We start from the raw sequence: 25,388 nt of genomic DNA, 5'->3' as shown, positions 1-25,388 counted from the left end.
TGATTCCTCTAGTGTTGGGTTCATGTTACTCTAATGACTAGTGATGTCTGATTCCTCTAGTGTTGGCTTCATGTTACTCTAATGACTAAGGATGTAGTGATGTCTGATTCCTCTAGTGTTGGGTCCATGTTACTCTAATGACTAGGGATGTAGTGATGTCTGATTCCTCTAGTGTTGGGTTCATGTTACTCTAATGACTAGTGATGTAGTGATGTCTGATTCCTCTAGTGTTGGGTCCATGTTACTCTAATGACTAGGGATGTAGTGATGTCTGATTCCTCTAGTGTTGGCTTCATGTTACTCTAATGACTAGGGATGTAGTGATGTCTGATTCCTCTAGTGTTGGGTCCATGTTACTCTAATGACTAGGGATGTAGTGATGTCTGATTCCTCTAGTGTTGGGTCCATGTTACTCTAATGACTAGGGATGTCTGATTCCTCTAGTGTTGGGTTCATGTTACTCTAATGACTAGTGATGTCTGATTCCTCTAGTGTTGGGTTCATGTTACTCTAATGACTAGTGATGTCTGATTCCTCTAGTGTTGGCTTCATGTTACTCTAATGACTAAGGATGTAGTGATGTCGGATTCCTCTAGTGTTGGGTCCATGTTACTCTAATGACTAGGGATGTAGTGATGTCTGATTCCTCTAGTGTTGGGTCCATGTTACTCTAATGACTAGGGATGTAGTGATGTCTGATTCCTCTAGTGTTGGGTCCATGCTACTCTAATGACTAGGGATGTAGTGATGTCTGATTCCTCTAGTGTTGGGTTCATGTTACTCTAATGACGAGGGATGTAGTGATGTCTGATTCCTCTAGTGTTGGGTCCATGTTACTCTAATGACTAGGGATGTAGTGATGTCTGATTCCTCTAGTGTTGGCTTCATGTTACTCTAATGACTAGTGATGTAGTGATGTCTGATTCCTCTAGTGTTGGGTCCATGTTACTCTAATGACTAGGGATGTAGTGATGTCTGATTCCTCTAGTGTTGGGTCCATGTTACTCTAATGACTAGGGATGTAGTGATGTCTGATTCCTCTAGTGTTGGCTTCATGTTACTCTAATGACTATGGATGTAGTGATGTCTGATTCCTCTAGTGTTGGGTCCATGTTACTCTAATGACGAGGGATGTTGTGATGTTATGTTACACCCATGACTTGGGCCAGGCGTTTGGCCTGACCATGTGGTCCTTTGTATCTCAGTTGGTAGAGCATGGTGTTTGTAACGCCAGGGTAGTGGATTCCATTCCCCGACCACCCATGTGTAAAATGTATGCATGCATGACTGACCCCAAACCTTGACCCCAAACAGTCTCTGTATCTGAGACAAGTGTGACCTCTGACGGGCGGCAGGTTAGTGGTTAGACCGTTGGACTCCCCGAGCTGACAAGGTACAAATCTGTCATTCTGCCCCTGAACAAGGCAGTTAACCCAATGTTCCTAGGCTGTCATTGAAAATAAGAATTTGTTCTTAACTGACTTGCCTAGTTAAATAAATAAATTGTCATCTAAGCGTATCCGTCTCTCCTCCCTTTCCTCTCTTCTTCTCCTCCCTGTCTCCCAGGTGCCGGGCTACAGACAGGAGCAGGTGGAGAAGGGCCTGAAGCTGTTCGGCCAGCTCATCAACAACAAGGTCTTCCTGCTCTCATTCATCCGCACGCTCGAGTCGCAGCGCGGCTTCTCCATGCGCGACCGCGGCAACGTGGCCTCGCTCATCATGACAATGCTGCAGAGTAAACTGGAGTACGCCACCGATGTCCTCAAGCACCTGCTCTCTGACCTCATCGACCGCAACCTGGAGAGCAAGAACCACCCCAAGCTGCTGCTCCGAAGGTGAGGGGAGAGGGGAGAAGTGTGTGTGTGACTCTCGTGGGCCATCTCTGGCCTCATTAAGACAAAGGCCTTGGCTCTGTCCTCACCTCTCTGTGTCTGGGGAGAAGGGTGAGTGACTTCACTTCTCCAGAACACCTGCACAAACTCACACACACACTTCTCTATCTCTCTTCATCACTCTCTTCTCTTGCTCTCTTTCTCTCGCTCTCTTCATCACTCTCTTCTCTCGCTCTCTTCATCACTCTCTTCTCTCGCTCTCTTTCTCTCTCTCTCTATCTGCGGCAGAGTGAATGATTGGGCCCTCACGGAGCTCTTAAGCATTTAAGCTCTGAACAGCTGACTAATGCTAACATCAACGTTGCATTAGCTTTATCCTACACATTAACACTCATAGATTTCCACTCAATGTTAATGGACAACTGTGGCTGTGGGTTTGCTTTCCCTCTCCAAGCCGCTCTCAATTGATCATTAATACCAATGTTCGTACTTCTTCTCCAACTCTAACTCTCTAGAATGGCTGGTTTATGCTAAAACTAAGAACAGGGTAAAATCCTTATTTACTATATAGTGCAGTACTTTTGGCCAGGGCCCATAGTGTGCCATTTGGGATGCGTCCTTTGAAACTGGACTTTGTGGAATTAGTGTATTAGTCAAGCAGCAAGCCGATCAGCCACGCCTGATCGCTCCATATTCACTGTTTCATGGCGGTGACATGTGGAATTAACTTCAATGACATTGAAATGATCACTTTGTCTCAGAAACATGTACTACTCTGACACGCACATCATTAGAATATAATTACGATTAATTAGCGGAGAATCCAATTAAAAAAAGCTGTAAAAATCCTCAGTTGAAAAAGAAATGGGATTGTTAAAAGCCCTAGCTACTCCCCACTCAATCAGCACTTCCCTGTGTCAGCCTGTATCATATACACAGTACCACCACTTCAATTCAACACCATATCACCATATATGGTGCTGGAGGTGTTGTGACCATCTCGGTTACCCTTGAAAAAGATGTTGGTCCATGTGGTCGTTGTATCACACATTTGCTCAGGGTGCTCACTGCTCAGTCAGCCTCCCCAATGATTTGATAGGCATGTTGTAAATGAATTTAATCTTCCTAATTTCAATTGCAAACCTTCCGTCCTCCCTCGGGCGAAATCCTCCTCCCCAATGAAGATAGACACAGATTCCTCTGTTCGCTAGCTGTTCACTAACATGGAGACACAGATTCCTCTGTTCGCTAACTGTTCACTAACATGGAGACACAGATTCCTCTGTTCGCTAGCTGTTCACTAACATGGAGACACAGATTCCTCTGTTCGCTAGCTGTTCACTAACATGGAGACACAGATTCCTCTGTTCGCTAGCTGTTCACTAACATGGAGACACAGATTCCTCTGTTCGCTAGCTGTTCACTAACATGGAGACACAGATTCCTCTGTTCGCTAGCTGTTCACTAACATGGAGACACAGATTCCTCTGTTCGCTAGCTGTTCACTAACATGGAGACACAGATTCCTCTGTTCGCTAGCTGTTCACTAACATGGAGACACAGATTCCTCTGTTCGCTAGCTGTTCACTAACATGGGAGCGTATTGAGCGTATTGTTGTGTCAGAAGATGAACCGCATATTCACATCATGAAGGAGACGTTTAACAGAAAGATCTTGGATGCGGCATTTGATTAATGCTGTATGGGCAAGGCATGATTAATCACACCCAGAGCTTCCGGAGACATTACCAGGCAGTAAACTCCCTCAATCCCAAATGAAACAATACTACAGTACTTACTATAGAATTCTGTAGTATAGTGTAGAATATTATACTAAACGCTGTAGTGTCACTTGATCGTGTATAGTACTTACTATAGAATGTTGTAGTATACTGTAGAATACTATAATAGATATTACAGTTTTATCTGAAAAGAAACACTGTAGTAAATATTTGAGTAATGTCTACAGTATATATGGAAATACTAGTGTATTTAATTTGCATATAATCTGCCCAATCCCCTTCCCAAAATCCCAATTTGTGCCACCCATAAGTGAGAAACCTACATGCCAAGTACAGACCATATATTGTGTTCCTTACAGGTTATAGAAAAGAAGTAGAAGCTCTGAACTCTCTGTTCAGACCACAGTCCTATCTACCTAAAGGTTGTGAAAAATGTGATCTTTAAGTATTTGTCCAGTAGGTTGCCTCAAGGCGAAAGCCCTTCCTATGTCAAAGACAATAAAACTAAAACACTATAGTAAATCATACATTCATGTCAGCAAAACACTACAGTAAATATTACAGTATAATACAGTCTGTAAAATCAATAGTGGAACTACCAGACTAGAAGGGCTAGCTGCTGGAACACTACCAGACTAGAGGGGCTAGCTGCTGGAACACTACCAGACTAGAGGGGCTAGCTGCTGGAACACTACCAGACTAGAGGGCTAGCTGCTAGAACACTACCAGACTAGAGGGCTAGCTGCGGGAACACTACCAGACTAGAGGGGCTAGCTGCTGGAACACTACCAGACTAGAGGGGCTAGCTGCTGGAACACTACCAGACTAGAGGGGCTAGCTGCTGGAACACTACCAGACTAGAGGGGCTAGCTGCTGGAACACTACCAGACTAGAGGGGCTAGCTGCTGGAACACTACCAGACTAGAGGGGCTAGCTGCTAGAACACTACCAGACTAGAGGGCTAGCTGCGGGAACACTGTCAGACTAGAGGGGCTAGCTGCGGGAACACTGTCAGACTAGAGGGGCTAGCTGCTGGAACACTACCAGACTAGAGGGGCTAGCTGCTGGAACACTACCAGACTAGAGGGGGCTAGCTGCGGGAACACTGTCAGACTAGAGGGCTAGCTGCTGGAACACTACCAGACTAGAGGGCTAGCTGCTGGAACACTACCAGACTAGAGGGCTAGCTGCTGGAACACTGTCAGACTAGAGGGGCTAGCTGCTGGAACACTACCAGACTAGAGGGGCTAGTTGCTGGAACACTACCAGACTAGAGGGGCTAGCTGCTGGAACACTGTCAGACTAGAGGGGCTAGCTGCTGGAACACTGTCAGACTAGAGGGGCTAGCTGCTGGAACACTACCAGACTAGAGGGGCTAGCTGCTGGAACACTACCAGACTAGAGGGGCTAGTTGCTGGAACACTACCAGACTAGAGGGGCTAGCTACTGGAACACTACCAGACTAGAGGGGCTAGCTGCTGGAACACTACCAGACTAGAGGGGCTAGCTGCTGGAACACTACCAGACTAGAGGGGCTAGCTGCTGGAACACTACCAGACTAGAGGGGCTAGCTGCTGGAACACTACCAGACTAGAGGGCTAGCTGCTGGAACACTACCAGACTAGAGGGCTAGCTGCTAGAACACTACCAGACTAGAGGGGCTAGCTGCGGGGAACACTGTCAGACTAGAGGGGCTAGCTGCGGGAACACTGTCATACTAGAGGGGCTAGCTGCTGGAACACTACCAGACTAGAGGGGGCTAGCTGCTGGAACACTACCAGACTAGAGGGCTAGCTGCGGGAACACTGTCAGACTAGAGGGGCTAGCTGCTGGAACACTACCAGACTAGAGGGGCTAGCTGCTGGAACACTACCAGACTAGAGGGGCTAGCTGCGGGCACACTGTCAGACTAGAGGGGCTAGCTGCGGGAACACTGTCAGACTAGAGGGCTAGCTGCTGGAACACTACCAGACTAGAGGGCTAGCTGCTGGAACACTACCAGACTAGAGGGGCTAGCTGCTGGAACACTACCAGACTAGAGGGGCTAGCTGCGGGAACACTGTCAGACTAGAGGGGCTAGCTGCTGGAACACTACCAGACTAGAGGGGCTAGCTGCTGGAACACTACCAGACTAGAGGGGCTAGCTGCGGGCACACTGTCAGACTAGAGGGGCTAGCTGCGGGAACACTGTCAGACTAGAGGGGCTAGCTGCGGGCACACTGTCAGACTAGAGGGGCTAGCTGCGGGAACACTGTCAGACTAGAGGGGCTAGCTGCGGGAACACTGTCAGACTAGAGGGGCTAGCTGCTGGAACACTACCAGACTAGAGGGGCTAGCTGCTGGAACACTACCAGACTAGAGGGGCTAGCTGCGGGAACACTGTCAGACTAGAGGGGCTAGCTGCTGGAACACTACCAGACTAGAGGGGCTAGCTGCTGGAACACTACCAGACTAGAGGGCTAGCTGCTGGAACACTGTCAGACTAGAGGGCTAGCTGCTGGAACACTACCAGACTAGAGGGGCTAGTTGCTGGAACACTACCAGACTAGAGGGCTAGCTGCTGGAACACTGTCAGACTAGAGGGGCTAGCTGCTGGAACACTGTCAGACTAGAGGGGCTAGCTGCTGGAACACTACCAGACTAGAGGGGCTAGCTGCTGGAACACTACCAGACTAGAGGGCTAGTTGCTGGAACACTACCAGACTAGAGGGCTAGCTACTGGAACACTACCAGACTAGAGGGGCTAGCTGCTGGAACACTACCAGACTAGAGGGGCTAGCTGCTGGAACACTGTCAAACTAGAGGGCTAGCTGCTGAAACACTGTCAGACTAGAGGGGCTAGCTGCTGGAACACTGTCAGACTAGAGGGGCTAGCTGCTGGAACACTATCAGACTAGAGGGCTAGCTGCTGGAACACTGTCAGACTAGAGGGCTAGCTGCTGGAACACTGTCAGACTAGAGGGCTAGCTGCTGGAACACTCAGACTAGAGGGCTAGCTGCTGGAACACTGTCAGAGTAGAGGGCTAGTTGGTGGGGAACACTATCAGACTAGAGGGCTAGCTGCTGGAACACTGTTAGACTAGAGGGGCTAGCTGCTGGAACACTGTCAGACTAGAGGGGCTAGCTGCTGGAACACTGTCAGACTAGAGGGGCTAGCTGCGGGAACACTCAGACTAGAGGGGCTAGCTGCTGGAACACTGTCAGAGTAAAGGGGCTAGCTGCTGGAACACTGTCAGACTAGAGGGGCTAGCTGCGGGAACACTATCAGACTAGAGGGGCTAGCTGCTGGAACACTGTTAGACTAGAGGGGCTAGCTGCTGGAACACTGTCAGACTAGAGTGGCTAGCTGCTGGAACACTGTCAGACTAGAGGGCTACCCTTAGTAGTGAGCTAACTGTTAACCGCTAGCGCTAACACACACAGTAACCTCAGTGTGGAGGCTAACTATTAGCTGCTAGCGCTAACACACACAGTCACCCTCAGTGTGGAGGCTAACTGTTAACACACACAGTCACCCTCAGTGTGAAGGCTAACTTTTAGCCGCTTGTGCTATCACACGTGGCCACCCTCAGTCTGGCTAACCTATAGCTGCTAGCCCTAACACACAGTCACATACTTGCTGCTTGGCCCTGGATACACGCCCAAAATAGAGGAGACACCCAGACTCACTCAGCTGTGATGGGAAGGCTAAATCTGGGCTCGGAGTAACACCCACCCTGTCCCTCAATATATCTCTCCCTTTCCCCTCCCTCTGTGTCCTCCCAATCTCCCTCTCTCTCATTGTCTCTCTCCATCTCTCTCTCTCTTTCTCGCTCTATCCATCTATCTCCCGAACCTCTCTCTCTCTCCCCCGCCTCTGCGCAGGCCATCTCTCTTTCTCTCTCTTTTCTCTGTCTTTCCCCCTCTTTGCCTTTTACTTGTTTACTAAATCACTGCTCAAGTGCATAAGCAGGGCATCTCTGGCACTGTGTCCAGACCAGCTTCCCATCACCGCTTCCAAGACAAACTCTCCACCCTCTCCTCCACTCTCCACCCCTCTCCTCCCCTCTCCTCCACTCTCCACCCCTCTCCTCCACTCTCCACCCCTCTCCTTCACTCTCCACCACTCTCCTCCACTCTCCACCCCTCTCCTCCACTCTCCTCCACTCTCCACCCCTCTCCTGCACTCTCCTCCCTCTCCTCCACTCTCCACCCCTCTCCTCCACTCTCCACCCCTCTCCTCCACTCTCCACCCCTCTCCTCCACTCTCCTCCATTCTCCTCCACTCCCTCTCCTCTCCTCCTCCACTCTCCACCCCTCTCCTCCACTCTCCACCCCTCTCCTCCACTCTCCACCCCTCTCCTCCACTCTCCACCCCTCTCCACCCCTCTCCTCCACTCTCCACCCCTCTCCTCCACTCTCCACCCTCTCCTCCACTCTCCACCCCTCTCCACCCCTCTCCTCCCTCTCCACCCCTCTCCTCCACTCTCCTCCATTCTCCTCCACTCCCTCTCCTCTCCTCCTCCACTCTCCACCCCTCTCCTCCACTCTCCACCCCTCTCCTCCACTCTCCTCCATTCTCCTCCCTCCACTCTCCTCTCCTCCTCCACTCTCCACCTCTCCTCCACTCTCCACCCCTCTCTACCCCTCTCCTCCACTCTCCTCCATTCTCCTCCACTCCCTCTCCTCTCCTCCTCCACTCTCCTCCATTCTCCTCCACTCCACTCTCCTCTCCTCCTCCACTCTCCCCCCTCTCCTCCACTCTCCACCCCTCTCCTCCACTCTCCACCCCTCTCCTCCATTCTCCTCCACTCCACTCTCCTCTCCTCCTCCACTCTCCACCCCTCTCCTCCACTCTCCACCCCTCTCCTCCTCCACTCTCCTCCACTCTCCTCCATTCTCCTCCACTCCACTCTCCTCTCCTCCTCCACTCTCCACCCCTCTCCACCCTCTCCTCCACTCTCCACCCCTCTCTACCCCTCTCCTCCACTCTCCTCCATTCTCCTCCACTCCACTCTCCTCTCCTCCTCCACTCTCCACCCCTCTCCTCCATTCTCCTCCACTCCACTCTCCTCTCCTCCTCCACTCCACTCTCCTCTCCTCCACCCCTCCTCCATTCTCCTCCACTCCACTCTCCTCTCCTCCTCCACTCTCCACCCCTCTCCTCCATTCTCCTCCACTCCCACTCTCCTCTCCTCCTCCACTCTCCACCCCTCTCCTCCACTCTCCACCCCTCTCCTCCATTCTCCACCCCTCTCATTCACTCTCCATTCTCCTCTCCTCCATTCTCCTCCACTCTCCTCTCCTCCACTCTCCATTCTCCTCTCCTCCATTCTCCTCCACTCTCCTCTCCTCCACTCTCCTCTCCCGCCTTTCTCTACATCCCCATCTGCCCGTCTCAACCTCAGCTGAAGCATACCACCAGGCAAACTAACTAACGAGAGACTTCCACAACCATCTGTCGCATTTCTGCGCCCTCCTCTGTCAGCCCCTCTCCTTCCTCCACCCCCCACCCCCTGCTTACACCCTCTCATTCTCTCTTCATGCATACTAAAATAGCTGCTGAACCTTTTCCACGGCTCAGATTTCTTTCATCCATCTATGATATAATATATCATTTTAAAAATCGGGGCTACTATTATTTCCTTTAACCAGCAACCGTCCATCTGCCTCTCCTGATGCACACACACACACACACACACACACACACACACACACACACACACACACACACACACACACACACACACACACAGGGGATAATAATCAGTAGGAGCTAGAGGTCCTCTGATTATACTGTGAGGATTATCTCAGTAGTGCTAGTAAGAAGACGTCAGCCTAAGCACTGAGACTGCCTCTACGTCCCAAATTGTACCCTATTCCCTATGTAGTGCACTACTTTTGATCAGGGATGAGGTCGTGAAAAAAGTAGTGCAAAAGTAGTGCTCTATAAAGGACATAGGGTGCCATTGGGTACGCAGCGTGTGCTCTGCGTCAGACAGACAATCTTCTCCCCAGGAGCCCGAGTGGGAAATTGAAATCATTTTTGACTTCATGCTGTGGTGCTTTAACACGTGGGATTGGAGGAAGGGGGCGTGGCTAGCAGCAGAGCTACAACGTAGCTGCGTGTTTGGTTAACAGAAGAAAAGCCTTGTGACCCCCACTTGGCCCAGAGGAGGGTAGAGTGAAAAAACGTCACTGAGAATCCTGTCCTTTAACATCTTATTGATTTTAAGAGCTTATCTATCACAATCAATAACACCCTAGGACGATATGGTCTACAGAACCCTCATTAATGACCTCTGGTGTCAAAACTCTGTTTGTAAGCCACATCTGTTGCTTCAGCACCCATGGTTTAGATTATCATGATCAGTGCGATGCCAGATGCCTGTAAAGAAATGTCTGTGGGATGAGTGGGAGAGCTGTGAAGATACATTGAGCGTTAAGCCTCCGTTTTATAGAGCGTCGCTCTGCACGACATACTAATGCGTCCCACCGAATCTGCAATCCAGGAATTCCCTGGTTCCCATCTCACGTGCAGAGGCAAAACGACTGCTCTGTAACCAGGGAAACTAAGTACCATCAAGTTGACTTGGTTGACTGGGTGCCAAGCGGGCACACTACCTCATGCCAACATGCAATATCACAGAGCATTACAGCCATGTTAACTTATCAGTAACGTTACTGATACGTTGTAGAGATGTGGCAGTCGAGAGGAGGCTGAGGAGGTTGTCGGACCGTTGTGAACATGTTAGGTACAGCAGCCCTTCATTCCATCTTCCCTATAGGCAGAGCTTGGATAGAGGATGGTCATTTGGACTCCCTGTGGGGCCGTGCCAAAACAGATCATTACTGGAGGGCCTGGCTCGCACTGACAAAAAAAACCACAAACACACACAGTTACACACACCTTTCTGAACACGTTCTTTAAGAACACACACACACATAAAATAACAAAAGAGGAGAAAACGCGGGAGCTGAAAGAGGAGATAAAGACTCAAGTCATTCTGTTATTCTTCCATTTTACTGAGACTCCTCCTCCCTCCATCTCCAAGTCATTCTGTTATTCTTGTCTTTTACTGAGACTCCACCCTCCATCTCCAAGTCATTATGTTATTCTTCCATTTTACTGAGACTCCTCCTCCCTCCATCTCCAAGTCATTCTGTTATTCTTGTCTTTTACTGAGACCCCTCCATCTCCAAGTCATTCTGTTATTCTTGTCTTTTACTGAGACCCCTCCATCTCCAAATCATTCTGTTATTCTTGTCTTTTACTGAGACTCCTCCTCCCTACATCTCCAAGTCATTCTGTTATTCTTGTCTTTTACTGAGACTCCTCCTCCCTCCATCTCCAAGTCATTCTGTTATTCTTGTCTTTTACTGAGACCCCTCCTCCCTCCATCTCCAAGTCATTCTGTTATTCTTGTCTTTTATTGAGACCCCTCCTCCCTCCATCTCCAAGTCATTCTGTTATTCTTGTCTTTTACTGAGACTCCTCCTCCCTCCATCTCCAAGTCATTCTGTTATTATTGTCTTTTATTGAGACCCCTCCTCCCTCCATCTCCAAGTCATTCTGTTATTCTTGTCTTTTACTGAGACCCCTCCTCCCTCCATCTCCAAGTCATTCTGTTATTCTTGTCTTTTACTGAGACTCCTCCTCCCTCCATCTCCAAGTCATTCTGTTATTCTTGTCTTTTACTGAGACTCCTCCCTCCATCTCCAAGTCATTCTGTTATTCTTGTCTTTTACTGAGACTCCTCCTCCCTCCATCTCCAAGTCATTCTGTTATTCTTGTCTTTTACTGAGACCCCTCCATCTCCAAGTCATTCTGTTATTCTTGTCTTTTACTGAGACTCCTCCCTCCATCTCCAAGTCATTCTGTTATTCTTGTATTTTACTGAGACTCCTCCTCCCTCCATCTCCAAGTCATTCTGTTATTCTTGTGTTTTACTGAGACTCCTCCCTCCATCTCCAAGTCATTCTGTTATTCTTGTCTTTTACTGAGACTCCTCCACCCTCCATCTCCAAGTCATTCTGTTATTCTTGTATTTTACTGAGACTCCTCCTCCCTCCATCTCCAAGTCATTTTGTTATTCTTGTCTTTTACTGAGACTCCTCCTCCCTCCATCTCCAAGTCATTCTGTTATTCTTGTCTTTTACTGAGACCCCTCCTCCCTCCATCTCCAAGTCATTCTGTTATTCTTGTCTTTTACTGAGACCCCTCCTCCCTCCATCTCCAAGTCATTCTGTTATTCTTGTCTTTTACTGAGACTCCTCCTCCCTCCATCTCCAAGTCATTCTGTTATTCTTGTCTTTTATTGAGACCCCTCCTCCCTCCATCTCCAAGTCATTCTGTTATTCTTGTCTTTTATTGAGACCCCTCCTCCCTCCATCTCCAAGTCATTATGTTATTCTTGTCTTTTACTGAGACTCCTCCTCCCTCCATCTCCAAGTCATTTCTTCTCCACCTCTCCCTTTTACACTCTCTTTTCATCCCTTTGATTGATGTGCTGAATTTGTCTACATGGAGACCATTTGGAAGTGTGAATGATTGCAAGTAAGGGGACAGGGTCTGAGGGGAGAGGAGGGAGGAGGGAGAGAGAATGAGGGAGTGGAGGGGAGGAATAGAGTGAGGGACACATGAAAGGAAAGATGAAACGTGACCTCCCTGACCCCTGGAGCCGAGGACTCTCTCGGCCGCCGCACCAACATAAAAGTGCGGGCGCAAGCAGAGCAGGATGTTAATCCCATCCAGGTGTTGTGCCAATTCTGGTTGGCAGGGGGTGCCAGGCCCGGCCTATTGGCACAGCGGGCACAATCCTCCATCTCTAATTGCGATGGTCCTCCTAAGAGGTGCCAGGAGGGCTCTGAGTGGAGGGGCCAGGAGGGCTCTGATAGGAGGGGCCAGGAGGGCTCTGATAGGAGGTGCCAGGAGGGCTCTGAGTGGAGGGGCCAGGAGGGCTCTGATAGGAGGGGCCAGGAGGGCTCTGAGTGGAGGGGCCAGGAGGGCTCTGATAGGAGGGGCCAGGAGGGCTCTGAGAGGATGGGCCAGGAGGGCTCTGAGAGGAGGGGCCAGGGGGAGGCTGCAGGTGGCAACCGAATGACACAAGGGGCAAGGGGCGTGCACACACACAATGGCCTAATCCTGAAATATTGATGCCTGTGGCCATGCCTCATTGAGGTGGTGGTGGGGTGAGGGGGGTTCTTGGCAGATTACCCACCACACAGGAGCCAGAGACGTGTCAAAGGATATCCGATCCCCGCCTCTCGCCTTTCAGACCCTGCTGTTTGTTATTGTGCACATGAATATTATCCATTCACACGGTATGGCCGCCTGTGGTAGCCCAGTGAACGGTGCCCCGATTAGTCACGCCAGCGTAGGCGCCCACTGGCACGAGAGACCGGACATAACAGAGAGAGAAAGAGAGCAGGGCGATGGATGTGTGCATTCACTTTCTATTGTAATGTGATGTGCTGTGTCGTCCCAGACAGTGAGTGTGAATGAGCTAAGGAGGAGAGGTTAATAATGAGGCCAGTATTATTACAGGCCCTTCTAATGACATCAATCCCAATGGGATCAAATAAAGGTTTTAATTGCTTTCTCTTCTATTAAGACCCCAGCGTAGCTTAGGTGCCCTTGGCGTGCCTGAATATAAAGGCATCGGCAGGAAGATTGGGGCCTTTAGAAGTGAGAGCCAAAAATGTTTTTGCAATGATGTTTGTGTAACAAAAGCCCCTATTCATTACGACAGTCCTGGTTTTGTGGGGAATTTGATGATCATATTGAGTATGTGTGATGGTTGTGAGGGATGGTATGTTGATGGAATGTCTCTGTTGATTTCAGGACGGAGTCTGTGGCAGAGAAAATGCTGACCAACTGGTTCACCTTCCTGCTATACAAGTTCCTAAAGGTCAATGTCTGCATACACTTCACTCTGATACATTCTGCTTTGCTCACCCATTCAGCTCCTCTAGCTTCATGTCTGTGAGAGTGTGTAATATGGTAAAGTGTCTGTGTGTGTGTCTGTGTGTTTTTGTGTGTGTCTGTGTGTCTGTCCGTGGGCGTTTGTCCATGTATGTGTGCGTGTGTTTGTTTGTGTGTGTGGACGTGTCCCCACAAGAATAGTCCCCACCAGAAAAGTAAAAAATAGTAACATTTTGTTAGTCCCCACAGGGTAAAATGCTGTTTCTAGGGGGTTTAGGGTTAAGGTTAGAATTAGTATTGGCATTACAATTAGGTTTTAGGTTATGAAATGGCATTACAATTAGGTTTAGGGTTAGGAAATCGGGTTCGTGTTAGGGTTAGGGTTAGGAAATGGCATTACAATTAGGTTTAGGGTTAGGAAATGGGGTTCGTGTTAGGGTTAGGAGCTATGGTTAAATTTAGGGTTAAGGTTATATTTTTGACACCAATCTCTGTCTGTCTGTCTGTCTGTCTCTCTCTCTCTGTCTCGGTCTCTCTCTGTCTCCCTGTCTCCCTGTCTCCCTGTCTGTCTGTCTGTCTGTCTGTCTGTCTGTCTGTCTGTCTGTCTGTCTGTCTGTCTGTCTGTCTGTCTGTCTGTCTGTCTGTCTGTCTGTCTGTCTGTCTGTGTCTGTCTGTCTGTCTGTCTGTCTGTCTGTCTGTCTGTCTGTCTGTCTGTCTGTATGTCTGTCTCTCTCTCTGTCTCTGTCTCTGTCTCTCTCTGTCTGTCTGTCTCTCACCATCCCTCTCTACACAGGAGTGTGCGGGCGAGCCCCTCTTCTCCCTCTTCTGTGCCATCAAGCAGCAGATGGAAAAGGGGCCTATAGACTCCATCACTGGCGAGGCGCGCTACTCGCTCAGCGAGGATAAACTCATCAGACAGCAAATCGACTACAAGATGCTGGTAAGGGTCTGGGGTAGGAACTGGGCTGGGGTAGGAACTGCATTTTGTGGGGTGGGGAGGGGAAGGAAGGGGTTTTGGACACGGTAACACCCAGCCACCCGCCTCCTTTCACGCCTGACTGGAAGAGGGCTCACTGACCTCACTTTCTTTTAGAGACCGGAGCTGACAGAGGGAGGAGGCGAGGAAGAGAGGGGGTGAGGAGGGGGTGAGGAGGGCGAGGAAGAGGGGGAGGAGGCGAGGAAGAGGGGGAGGAGGCCAGGAAGACCGGTTGTTTCCCTGGTCTCTCTTTCTGTTCTACTCTCTGATCACCTTCATTCATCTCCTCCATCACTGTGACCTGAGCTGACTGAGGGAAGACAAGACACCCAGCCAGGCAGTTTGTTACTACCTCAATGTCTCTGTAAGACAAATCAAACCCTTCCCAGGAAACACACAGTGTGGCTCAGATAGCCTGGAGAGCAATAGAGTTATTTTAGTTGGCCGTGAGAAACAGTATCTCTGTCTCAATCAATCTAGAAGGCTTGATGATGGAGTGGCCCTTTCACAACATGTTATTATCTGCTCAACGATAGAGGTATAGAATTGTACTGGGAACAGCATGGGACCATGAAGTATTTTATTTTCTCTTTCTTATGTAAATGGCCTCCTTCTTTCCCTTGGACCATGTAATTACATCTGGCGAGAGCCTCAATTGCGTAGATGATGATGATGATGATGATGGCTGATGTATTCACTGTGAATGATAATAACCGTGCGATAATAATTAGCTTGTTAACCACTCATCGACTCAAGGTAGCCATGCCGTGTCAGACCCCCCCTGGGAGGCCAGTTTCTCTGAATACCCATTTCTATTACAGGAAAGACTGTCACCAGACTTGACAGATACAGAATGGCCTCTTTCAAACCTGATATCCAACGACCACGCCATAGTTGGATTATCGTCATCCCACAGAATGTGTCTCCATCTCCAATATAATTATCAGCCGAGACACAGCATACCTGAATCCCATCAACTACTTATGTGGTTCTCTATTCTATAGAAAAAATACCTGTCCCTGTTCTCTACAGGTGGTGAACTGTACTCCTATTGTAATAGCAGGCGTATAACTCCAGGTCTTGTCCCTGTTCTCTACAGGTGGTGAACTGTACTCCTATTGTAATAGCAGGTGTATAACTCCAGGTCTTGTCCCTGTTCCCTACAGGTGGTGAACTGTACTCCTATTGTAATAGCAGGTGTATAACTCCAGGTCTTGTCTCTGTTCTCTACAGGTGGTGAACTGTACTCCTATTGTAATAGCAGGTGTATAACTCCAGGTCCTGTCCCTGTTCTCTACAGGTGATGAACTGTACTCCTATTGTAATATCAGGTGTATAACTCCAGGTCCTGTCCCTGTTCTCTACAGGTGGTGAACTGTTCTCCTATTGTAATAGCAGGTGTATAACTCCAGGTCTTGTCCCTGTTCTCTACAGGTGGTGAACTGTACTCCTATTGTAATAGCAGGTGTATAACTCCAGGTCCTGTCCCTGTTCTCTACAGGTGGTGAACTGTACTCCTATTGTAATAGCAGGTGTATAACTCCAGGTCCTGTCCCTGTTCTCTACAGGTGGTGAACTGTACTCCTATTGTAATAGCAGGCGTATAACTCCAGGTCTTGTCCCTGTTCTCTACAGGTGGTGAACTGTACTCCTATTGTAATAGCAGGTGTATAACTCCAGGTCCTGTCCCTGTTCTCTACAGGTGGTGAACTGTACTCCTATTGTAATAGCAGCGTATAACTCCAGGCCTTGTCCCTGTTCTCTACAGGTGGTGAACTGTACTCCTATTGTAATAGCAGGTGTATAACTCCAGGTCCTGTCCCTGTTCTCTACAGGTGGTGAACTGTACTCCTATTGTAATAGCAGGTGTATAACTCCAGGTCCTGTCCCTGTTCTCTACAGGTGGTGAACTGTACTCCTATTGTAATAGCAGGCGTATAACTCCAGGTCTTGTCCCTGTTCTCTACAGGTGGTGAACTGTACTCCTATTGTAATAGCAGGTGTATAACTCCAGGTCCTGTCCCTGTTCTCTACAGGTGGTGAACTGTACTCCTATTGTAATAGCAGGCGTATAACTCCAGGCCTTGTCCCTGTTCTCTACAGGTGGTGAACTGTACTCCTATTGTAATAGCAGGTGTATAACTCCAGGTCCTGTCCCTGTTCTCTACAGGTGGTGAACTGTACTCCTATTGTAATAGCAGGTGTATAACTCCAGGTCTTGTCCCTGTTCTCTACAGGTGGTGAACTGTACTCCTATTGTAATAGCAGGCGTATAACTCCAGGTCTTGTCTCTGTTCTCTACAGGTGGTGAACTGTTCTCCTATTGTAATAGCAGGTGTATAACTCCAGGTCTTGTCTCTGTTCTCTACAGGTGGTGAACTGTACTCCTATTGTAATAGCAGGCGTATAACTCCAGGTCCTGTCCCTGTTCTCTACAGGTGGTGAACTGTACTCCTATTGTAATAGCAGGTGTATAACTCCAGGTCTTGTCCCTGTTCTCTACAGGTGGTGAACTGTACTCCTATTGTAATAGCAGGTGTATAACTCCAGGTCTTGTCCCTGTTCTCTACAGGTGGTGAACTGTACTCCTATTGTAATAGCAGGTGTATAACTCCAGGTCTTGTCCCTGTTCTCTACAGGTGGTGAACTGCATCCACCCGGACAATGAGAAGAGCCCTGAGATCCAGGTGAAGGTGTTGAACTGTGACTCCATCAGCCAGGTGAAGGAAAAGATCCTGGACGCCATATACAAGAACGTTCCCCACTCCCACCGACAGAAGGCCTCTGACATGGACCTAGGTAGGATCCCCGTTCATTAGGGCACTCTGTAGCTAAATGTTATGCAATGGAAAACGAAAACATTTCTTATTGGAAATCCGTTTGGGTAAATACAAGTCTGATCAGTCAATGAGCCCCTTTTTCTACAGCAACCATATACGGGTACAAATGGAGAAAATGTTCCCTGGAGTTGAAAAGGTTAACATCTGGAATTATTATTGCAAATATATATTGTATTTTCTGTTTTTAATTGACAAACATTGAGTTATTTTTCCATCACGTGGACAAATCGGTGTTGATGAGTCTTCAGTTATTGAACATGTGGAGGCCATTGTGAGAGTTCTCATGTTCCTCCACACCAGGGATGTTAAACTCATTCCACAGAGGGCTTAGTGTCTGCTGCTTTTTGATTTCTCCTTTCAATTAAGTCATAGACAACCAGGTGAGGGGAGTTCCTTACTAATTAGTGACCCTAATTCATCAATCCGGTACAAGGGAGGAGCGAGAAACTCGCAGCCACTCGGCCCTCCGTGGAATGAGTTTGACACCTGTGATCTACACCCATTGATTCTCAAGACTTCTTCTTGAAATTACAGTAGTGTTCAGAGAGACACTTCAGAGAGACAACACCAGCCTCCCTCCATAGATCTCAGGAGAGTTGAGTCCAGCAGACCTCTCTCTGGCTCCTATGTCTGGTGCTGTGTGATTGTTCTCTTGCCTCTCCGACTCCCCATCGATCCAGCCCTGTTGACCACACTCTGACTCACATGATTGATCAAGTAATCAATGGAGAGGCTCTCAGATCCCCAAACCTCCTCAATCTTATATTTTTTTTCTGTGAAACTTTCGAAGAGATCGGACTTCTTTTCTTTCACTCCAGCTTTCTCTTCTTCTCTCATTCTTTCTTACTTCCTGTTCTCAGTAGACTGGGTTGTCATTTTCTTCACCAAGGTTATTTCCTAATGGTGTTATAAGATGACTAATTGTCTCTGTTTGTAGTAGTGAGGAGTGGTGACCTGCTCCCCCTGTACGTCCCTGTAACGAGAGAGCTGAGAGTCGGGAAGCAAGTTCAGGGAGTGTGTGTCAAAAAAAATACATGGAACATAATACAAAACAAGAAAACACAAACAGCACACAGACATGAAACTGGAACAGAAACAATGATGCCTGGGGAAGGAACCAAAGGGAGTGACATATATAGGGAAGGTAATCAGGGAAGTGATGGAGTCCAGGTGAGTCTGACGACGCGCAGGTGCACGTAACGATGGTGACAGGTGTGCGCCGTAACAAGCAGCCTGGTGACCTAGAGGCCGGAGAGGGAGCACAGGTCACAACTACATCTTCCGGCTGCACGGCCTATCACGCCTAAGTGTGTGTGTGTTTTATTTCCTGATTGTATTCCATCAATTTCGTCAGGTCTTTCTAGGTAGATGGTGAGTGGCGAGCCTTTTTATGGATTCACATATCAGGATGGTGTGTGTGTGTGTGTGTGTGTGTGTGTGTGTGTGTGTGTGTGTGTGTGTGTGTGTGTGTGTGTGTGTGTGGCCCTGTGTTTTCTTAGTAATAGTATATTTATAATGGCATACGGAGCTGTGATGGGGGAATGTCTCTCTGATAAGTGAAGAGATTGGTTTAGGTTTTTGGCGAGCGCTCCATTGCGAAATTGTTTCATGGCGCCCACCGGGCTGTTTCATGGCGCCCACCGAGGAGTTTAATGGCGCCCACCGGGGAGTTTCATGACGCCCACCGGGCAGTTTCATGGCGCCCACCGGGCAGTTTAATGGTGCCCACCGGGGAGTTTCATGGTGCCCACCGGGGAGTTTCATGGCGCCCACCGGGGAGTTTAATGGCACCCACCGGGCAGTTTCATGGTGCCCACTGGGCAGTTTCATGGCGCCCACCGGGCAGTTTCATGGCGCCCACTGGGCAGTTTCATGGCGCCCACCGGGCAGTTTAATGGCGCCCACCGTGGAGTTTAATGGCGCCCACCGGGCAGTTTCATGGCGCCCACCGGGGAGTTTAATGGCACCCACCGGGCAGTTTCATGGCGCCCACCGGGCAGTTTCATGGCGCCCACCGGGGAGTTTAATGGCGCCCACCGGGCAGTTTCATGGCGCCCACCGGGGAGTTTAATGGCGCCCACCGGACAGTTTCGGGCGCCCACCGGGCAGTTTCATGGCGCCCACCGGGCAGTTTCATGGCGCCCACCGGGCAGTTTCATGGCGCCCCGGGCAGTTTAATGGCGCCCACGGGCAGTTTAATGGCGCCCACCGGGCAGTTTCATGGCGCCCACCGGGAGTTTAATGGCGCCCACCGGGAGTTTAAAGGCGCCCACCGGGCAGTTTCATGGCGCCCACCGGGCAGTTTCATGGCGCCCACCGGGCAGTTTCATGGCGCCCACCGGGCAGTTTAATGGCGCCCACCGGGGAGTTTAATGGTGCCCACCGAGGAGTTTAATGGCGCCCACCGGGGAGTTTCATGGCGCCCACCGGGCAGTTTCATGGCGCCCACCGGGCAGTTTAATGGTGCCCACCGGGGAGTTTCATGGTGCCCACCGAGGAGTTTAATGGCGCCCACCGGGATTTCATGACGCCCACCGGGCAGTTTCATGGCGCCCACCGGGCAGTTTAATGGTGCCCACCGGGAGTTTCATGGTGCCCACCGGGAGTTTCATGGCGCCCACCGGGAGTTTAATGGCACCCACCGGGCAGTTTCATGGTGCCCACTCATGGCGCCCACCGGGCAGTTTCATGGCGCCCACCGGGCACCGGCGCCCACCGGGCAGTTTCGTGGCGCCCACCGGGCGTTTCATGGTGCCCACCGGGCAGTTTCATGGCGCCCACCGGGGAGTTTCATGGTGCCACCGGGCAGTTTCATGGCGCCCACCGGGGAGTTTCATGGCGCCCACCGGGGAGTTTCATGGTGCCACCGGGCAGTTTCATGGCGCCCACCGGGCAGTTTCATGGCGCCCACCGGGCAGTTTCATGGCGCCCACCGGGAGTTTAATGGTGCCCACCGGGCAGTTTCATGGCGCCCACTGTTTAGTTTCATTGGCGCCCACTGGGCAGTTTCATGGCGCCCACCGGGCAGTTTAATGGCGCCCACCGTGGAGTTTAATGCGCCCACCGGGCAGTTTCATGGCGCCCACCGGGAGTTTAATGGCACCCACCGGGCAGTTTCATGGCGCCCACCGGGCAGTTTATGGCGCCCACCGGGAGTTGTGGCGCCCACCGGGCAGTTTCATGGCGCCCACCGGGAGTTTAAAAGCCCACCGGACAGGTGGCGCCCACCGGGCAGTTACGGGCGCCCACCGGGCGGTCCACTCAGGCGCCCACCGGGCAGTTTCATGGCGCCCACCGGGGAGTTTAATGGCGCCCACCGGGGAGTTTAATGGCGCCCACCGGGCAGTTTCATGGCGCCCACCAACGGCGCCCACCGGGAGTTTAAAGGCGCCCACCGGGAAAAGTTTCATTGCGCCCACCGGGCAGTTTCATGGCGCCCACCGGGCAGTTTTGGCGCCCACCGGGAGTTTTTAATGGCGCCCACCGGGCAGTTTCATGGCGCCCACCGGGCAGTTTCATGGCGCCCACCGGGAGTTTCATGGGCGCCCACCGGGCAGTTTCATGGTGCCCACAGGGTTTCGTGGCGCCCACCGGGCAGTTTCAAGCCCACCGGGCAGTGTGTTGTCTTATTGTTTAGTATTATTACAGGGGAGTGGACATTTAGTCTGAGGGGAACTCACTGCGTGTCGTCACAGCGTCTGGGGCATTGTGATATGAAGTAGTTTAGGAGGAATGCGGTGTCATTTATGTCTTGTATAAAAGACAATACCTCAACAGGATATTCACGAATGGCTTCCCCTCTGACAAGCATCTCTGCATGATTCCACTAACAGATCCGGGCCTCTAGTCCGGACAACTCTTCCCCCAACCTCCCCCATATTGACAACCTCACTGGTTCCATCTTGCAGGCTCTCCTGAAAACAAATTTGACACGTTTTTGTCCCAGATATTGTTTTTCACTGGGTCCCCCTGAGGGAGGCACGATAGGAGGGACAGGGCGTGAGAAACCTCCAAAAGACCTGCTTTGTGTGTGTGGGGGAGGTATAACGTGTGTGAACACTGTATACGTCAACAAGTGCATGTGTGTGCTGCTTCCCCCTCTGCAGTATAACAACACTACCTCAACAACCTTCACTGGTTCCCCTCTGCAGTATGACAACACTACCTCAACAACCTTCACTGGTTCCCCCTCTGCAGTATAACAACACTACCTCAACAACCTTCACTGGTTCCCCTCTGCAGTATAACAACACACCTCAACAACCTTCACTGCTTCCCCTCTGCAGTATAACAACACTACCTCAACAACCTTCACTGCTTCCCCCTCTGCAGTATGACAACACTACCTCAACAACCTTCACTGGTTCCCCCTCTGCAGTATAACAACACTACCTCAACAACCTTCACTGGTTCCCCCTCTGCAGTATAACAACACTACCTCAACAACATTCACTCTGCAGTCTCACAACACCACCTCAACAACCTTCACTGGTTCCCCCTCTGCAGTATGACAACACTACCTCAACAACCTTCACTGGTTCCCCTCTGCAGTATGACAACACTACCTCAACAACCTTCACTGGTTCCCCCTCTGCAGCATGACAACACTACCTCAACAACATTCACTCTGCAGTATAACAACACTACCTCAACAACATTCACTCTGCAGTCTCACAACACCACCTCAACAACCTTCACTGGTTCCCCCTCTGCAGTATAACAACACTACCTCAACAACCTGGTTCCCCTCTGCAGTATAACAACACTACCTCAACAACCTTCACTGGTTCCCCTCTGCAGTATAACAACACACCTCAACAACATTCACTGCTTCCCTCTGCAGTATAACAACACTACCTCAACAACCTTCACTCTGCAGTCTCACAACACTACCTCAATAACCTTCACTACTTCCCCTCTGCAGTATGACAACACTACCTCAATAACCTTCACTACTTCCCCTCTGCAGTATGACAACACTACCTCAATAACCTTCACTACTTCCCCCTCTGCAGTATGACAACACTACCTCAATAACCTTCACTGGTTCCCCTCTGCAGTATGACAACACTACCTCAACAACCTTCACTGGTTCCCCTCTGCAGCATGACAACACTACCTCAATAACCTTAACCTTCACTGTAGGAGCTCCGATGTTCTAGAATCCCTCCACTCCCCAAAGCCTTTATCTACAACACTGGGCTCCCACACAGAGAGACCTGGGAGGATTGGGATACAGGGGCAATCTCATCTTACTCTGGTTTTCTCCAAATTCATCCTTTCTTTCCTCTCCTTTTTCCAATTCCCTCTCTCCCTCTTCCTTTGGTTTGTTTACTCTGGCCCAACTGGAGACTCAGGTCATTTGCATGTTGATGGAAAGATGTACAGTACAGAGAGAAAACAATAGGAGGCTTTGTGTTTCCTGGAGATTTCTGATGCCGAAGTTGTTCTCCGCACCCCTCCTAGGACGTGTTTCATCATCTGCCCTGTGATTGCTGCTTTGTTGGTCTATTTGTGATTGGAATAGGAGATGCCAGTGACCGACGCCAGGCGGAACAACACCAACACAGTGACACATTCTTATATAAACTCAAATGCGGCAAACAAAAGAATATCACCTCCTTGTTTGTTTTCCACAATATATTTTATTTTCATTATAATGTGATGGAATACAGTGGTGGGGTTTCTCTACAGTGGTGAGGGTGGTGGGCTATTTCGTATGTCTTTGGGGTGGCGTTGTATCTCGAGTGTGTGCGGTGGTATGGTTTCTCTTGAAGGGTGCTGTGGTTGGATTACTCTTTAGGATGCTTTGGTGGGGTATCTCCTGAGGGTGCAATGGTGTGGTATTTCTAGCTGAGACTGAAAGTCCAGCTGAATGGGGTAGTGGTGGTGTGGTTTCTCCTGCCCTAGCTAGTTCCCAGTAATGACAATAAGAGACAGTTCAGCAGGGGTTTAGCACTGGTCGATGGTGGAGAGCACTCAGCGTGGGGGCCAGGGGCCCGCCACAGATGAAAGAGGAAGTAGGGACCTTGGCTAGCAGTGGTAATCACATCCATCGATCGAGAGGGCCCAGCGAAAGCCCCGATCCGCTCTCTATCAAAGAGCAGAGTGGGTGATTAATTTTCCTCCCTTTCTTTTCCCTCTATTTCTTCTTGTCCTCCCTCTCGTTCTCTCTTGCTACTAACACTCGTTGTCACACTCGTTCTACGTCTCGGTATCGCTACTTTGTGGCCTGGGAATCTCATGCTGGCCTCAAAGGAAGGATTCCAGGAACTCCAGATCTGTTCCACTGTAGCCACTCCCTTCTCTTCCCACCGTCCAGACATACATGGCTCCTGCAGAACCAGTGTGTATGTGACGCAGGTTGACATTCACTGTCATGAATCTTGCCCTGGAGGCAGAAATGAGCAATTCTTCACTACACGGGCCATCTAGAAAGGCAACACTGGCTATATTGTAAAAATAGGTTTAAAATCAGATTTGATGACTTTGTGGCTGTGTCAATCAGTGACCACTCTACAGAGCTGCCACCAGGGAAAGATTCATGACAATAAATGCCAACCTGCGTGTGTGACATCAAAGGAGTGTACAAAAAGAGAGCGTAGTGATCACTGCATCTTGTGGAAAAGGTCATTCTGAGCAGGCTGGATATAAATCTCTCTTTCTCCCTGTAGTGCCCTAACCTGTCTTTACCTTTGCCCCCTCACAGAGTGGCGCCAGGGCAGAGGTCAGCGTACGATCCTGATGGACGAAGACCTCTCTACCAAGATTGAGAGCGACTGGAAGAGACTCAACATGCTTGCTCACTACCAGGTACACGCATCACTATCTAGAACAGTTAACCCACTGTTCCAAGGCCGTCATTGAAAATAAGAATTTGTTATTAACTGACTTGCCCAGTTAAATAAAGGTGTGTGTGTGTGTGTGTGTGTGTGTGTGTGTGTGTGTGTGTGTGTGTGTGTATATATATATATATATATATATATATATATATATTTTTTTTTACATATCTACATTCTGACTTACGACCAGTTACATGCATCACTATCTAGAACACATATCTGTACGACCAGTTACATGCATCACTATCTAGAACACATATCTATACGACCAGTTACATGCATCACTATCTAGAACACATATCTATACGACCAGTTACATGCATCACTATCTAGAACACATATCTATACGACCAGGTACATGCATCACTATCTAGAACACACATATCTATGCAACCAGGTACACGCATCACTATCTAGAACACACATATCTATATACGACCAGGTACACGCATCACTATCTAGAACACACATATCTATACGACCAGGTACACGCATCACTATCTAGAACACAAATATCTATACGACCAGGTACACGCATCACTATCTAGAACACAAATATCTATACGACCAGGTACACGCATCACTATCTAGAACACACATATCTATACGACCAGGTACACGCATCACTATCTAGAACACAAATATCTATACGACCAGGTACACGCATCACTATCTAGAACACACATATCTATACTACAAGGGACATGCATATCTAGAGGTAGAGTCATACCCATGTTCACTCAGGACAGAGAGGGTAGAAGTATAATTCAGTGTATTTCTATAGGGTACACTGATCCGTAATGGAGAAGATTGAAGATAACTCCCAATACGCTGTACAGAAGGGACTGGTGATTTGCTAGTGTACCAACAAAGCCTGTTAGAGACAAGTAAAATGGATGAATAGAATGAAGTAGTTTGTTTTCCCTCCAGTGTGTATTTGCAATATCAAAACTAAACTATTCCCTCTCATAGTGTATAATACAGTGTGGTGCACCATGTTTCCATGTAAATATTATGCTGCATAGTGTTCAGTTTGAGGTAAACCGATGGTCCAGATTAGGCTCTAACTATTAGAGTATCCACTTCCAGGTAAATACATGTTTGAGATGATTGACTTCCAGGTACTACCATAATGTAGACGGTACACTAGATAAATTCATATTGCACACTCACTCACAAGTAAACTCACTCCACCTGAGTGTCATTCCATTTCCAGGTAAACTTTTGCAGCTAATCAGCCAGTCAAAATGCTG

General features: G+C 49.3%; 1 protein-coding gene across 1 annotated transcript in view; it reads left to right on the top strand.

The window, feature by feature from the left end:
- The window catches only part of LOC115127409 (plexin-A4-like), a 97,099-nt gene that overhangs the window by 1,579 nt on the left and 70,132 nt on the right, over window positions 1-25,388 (top strand). Inside the window, exons 2-6 of the mRNA XM_065021651.1 lie at window positions 1,567-1,835; window positions 13,397-13,463; window positions 14,271-14,417; window positions 17,093-17,252; window positions 24,003-24,106. Of these exons, the coding sequence (XP_064877723.1) occupies window positions 1,567-1,835; window positions 13,397-13,463; window positions 14,271-14,417; window positions 17,093-17,252; window positions 24,003-24,106 (747 nt within the window). The remainder of the gene's footprint in view (window positions 1-1,566; window positions 1,836-13,396; window positions 13,464-14,270; window positions 14,418-17,092; window positions 17,253-24,002; window positions 24,107-25,388) is intronic.

This window comes from Oncorhynchus nerka, linkage group LG2, assembly GCF_034236695.1.
Source record: "Oncorhynchus nerka isolate Pitt River linkage group LG2, Oner_Uvic_2.0, whole genome shotgun sequence".
Taxonomy (NCBI): Eukaryota; Metazoa; Chordata; class Actinopteri; order Salmoniformes; family Salmonidae; genus Oncorhynchus; species Oncorhynchus nerka.
Note: the sequence above shows the minus strand (reverse complement) of the source record. Positions and strands in the feature narration are given on the sequence as shown.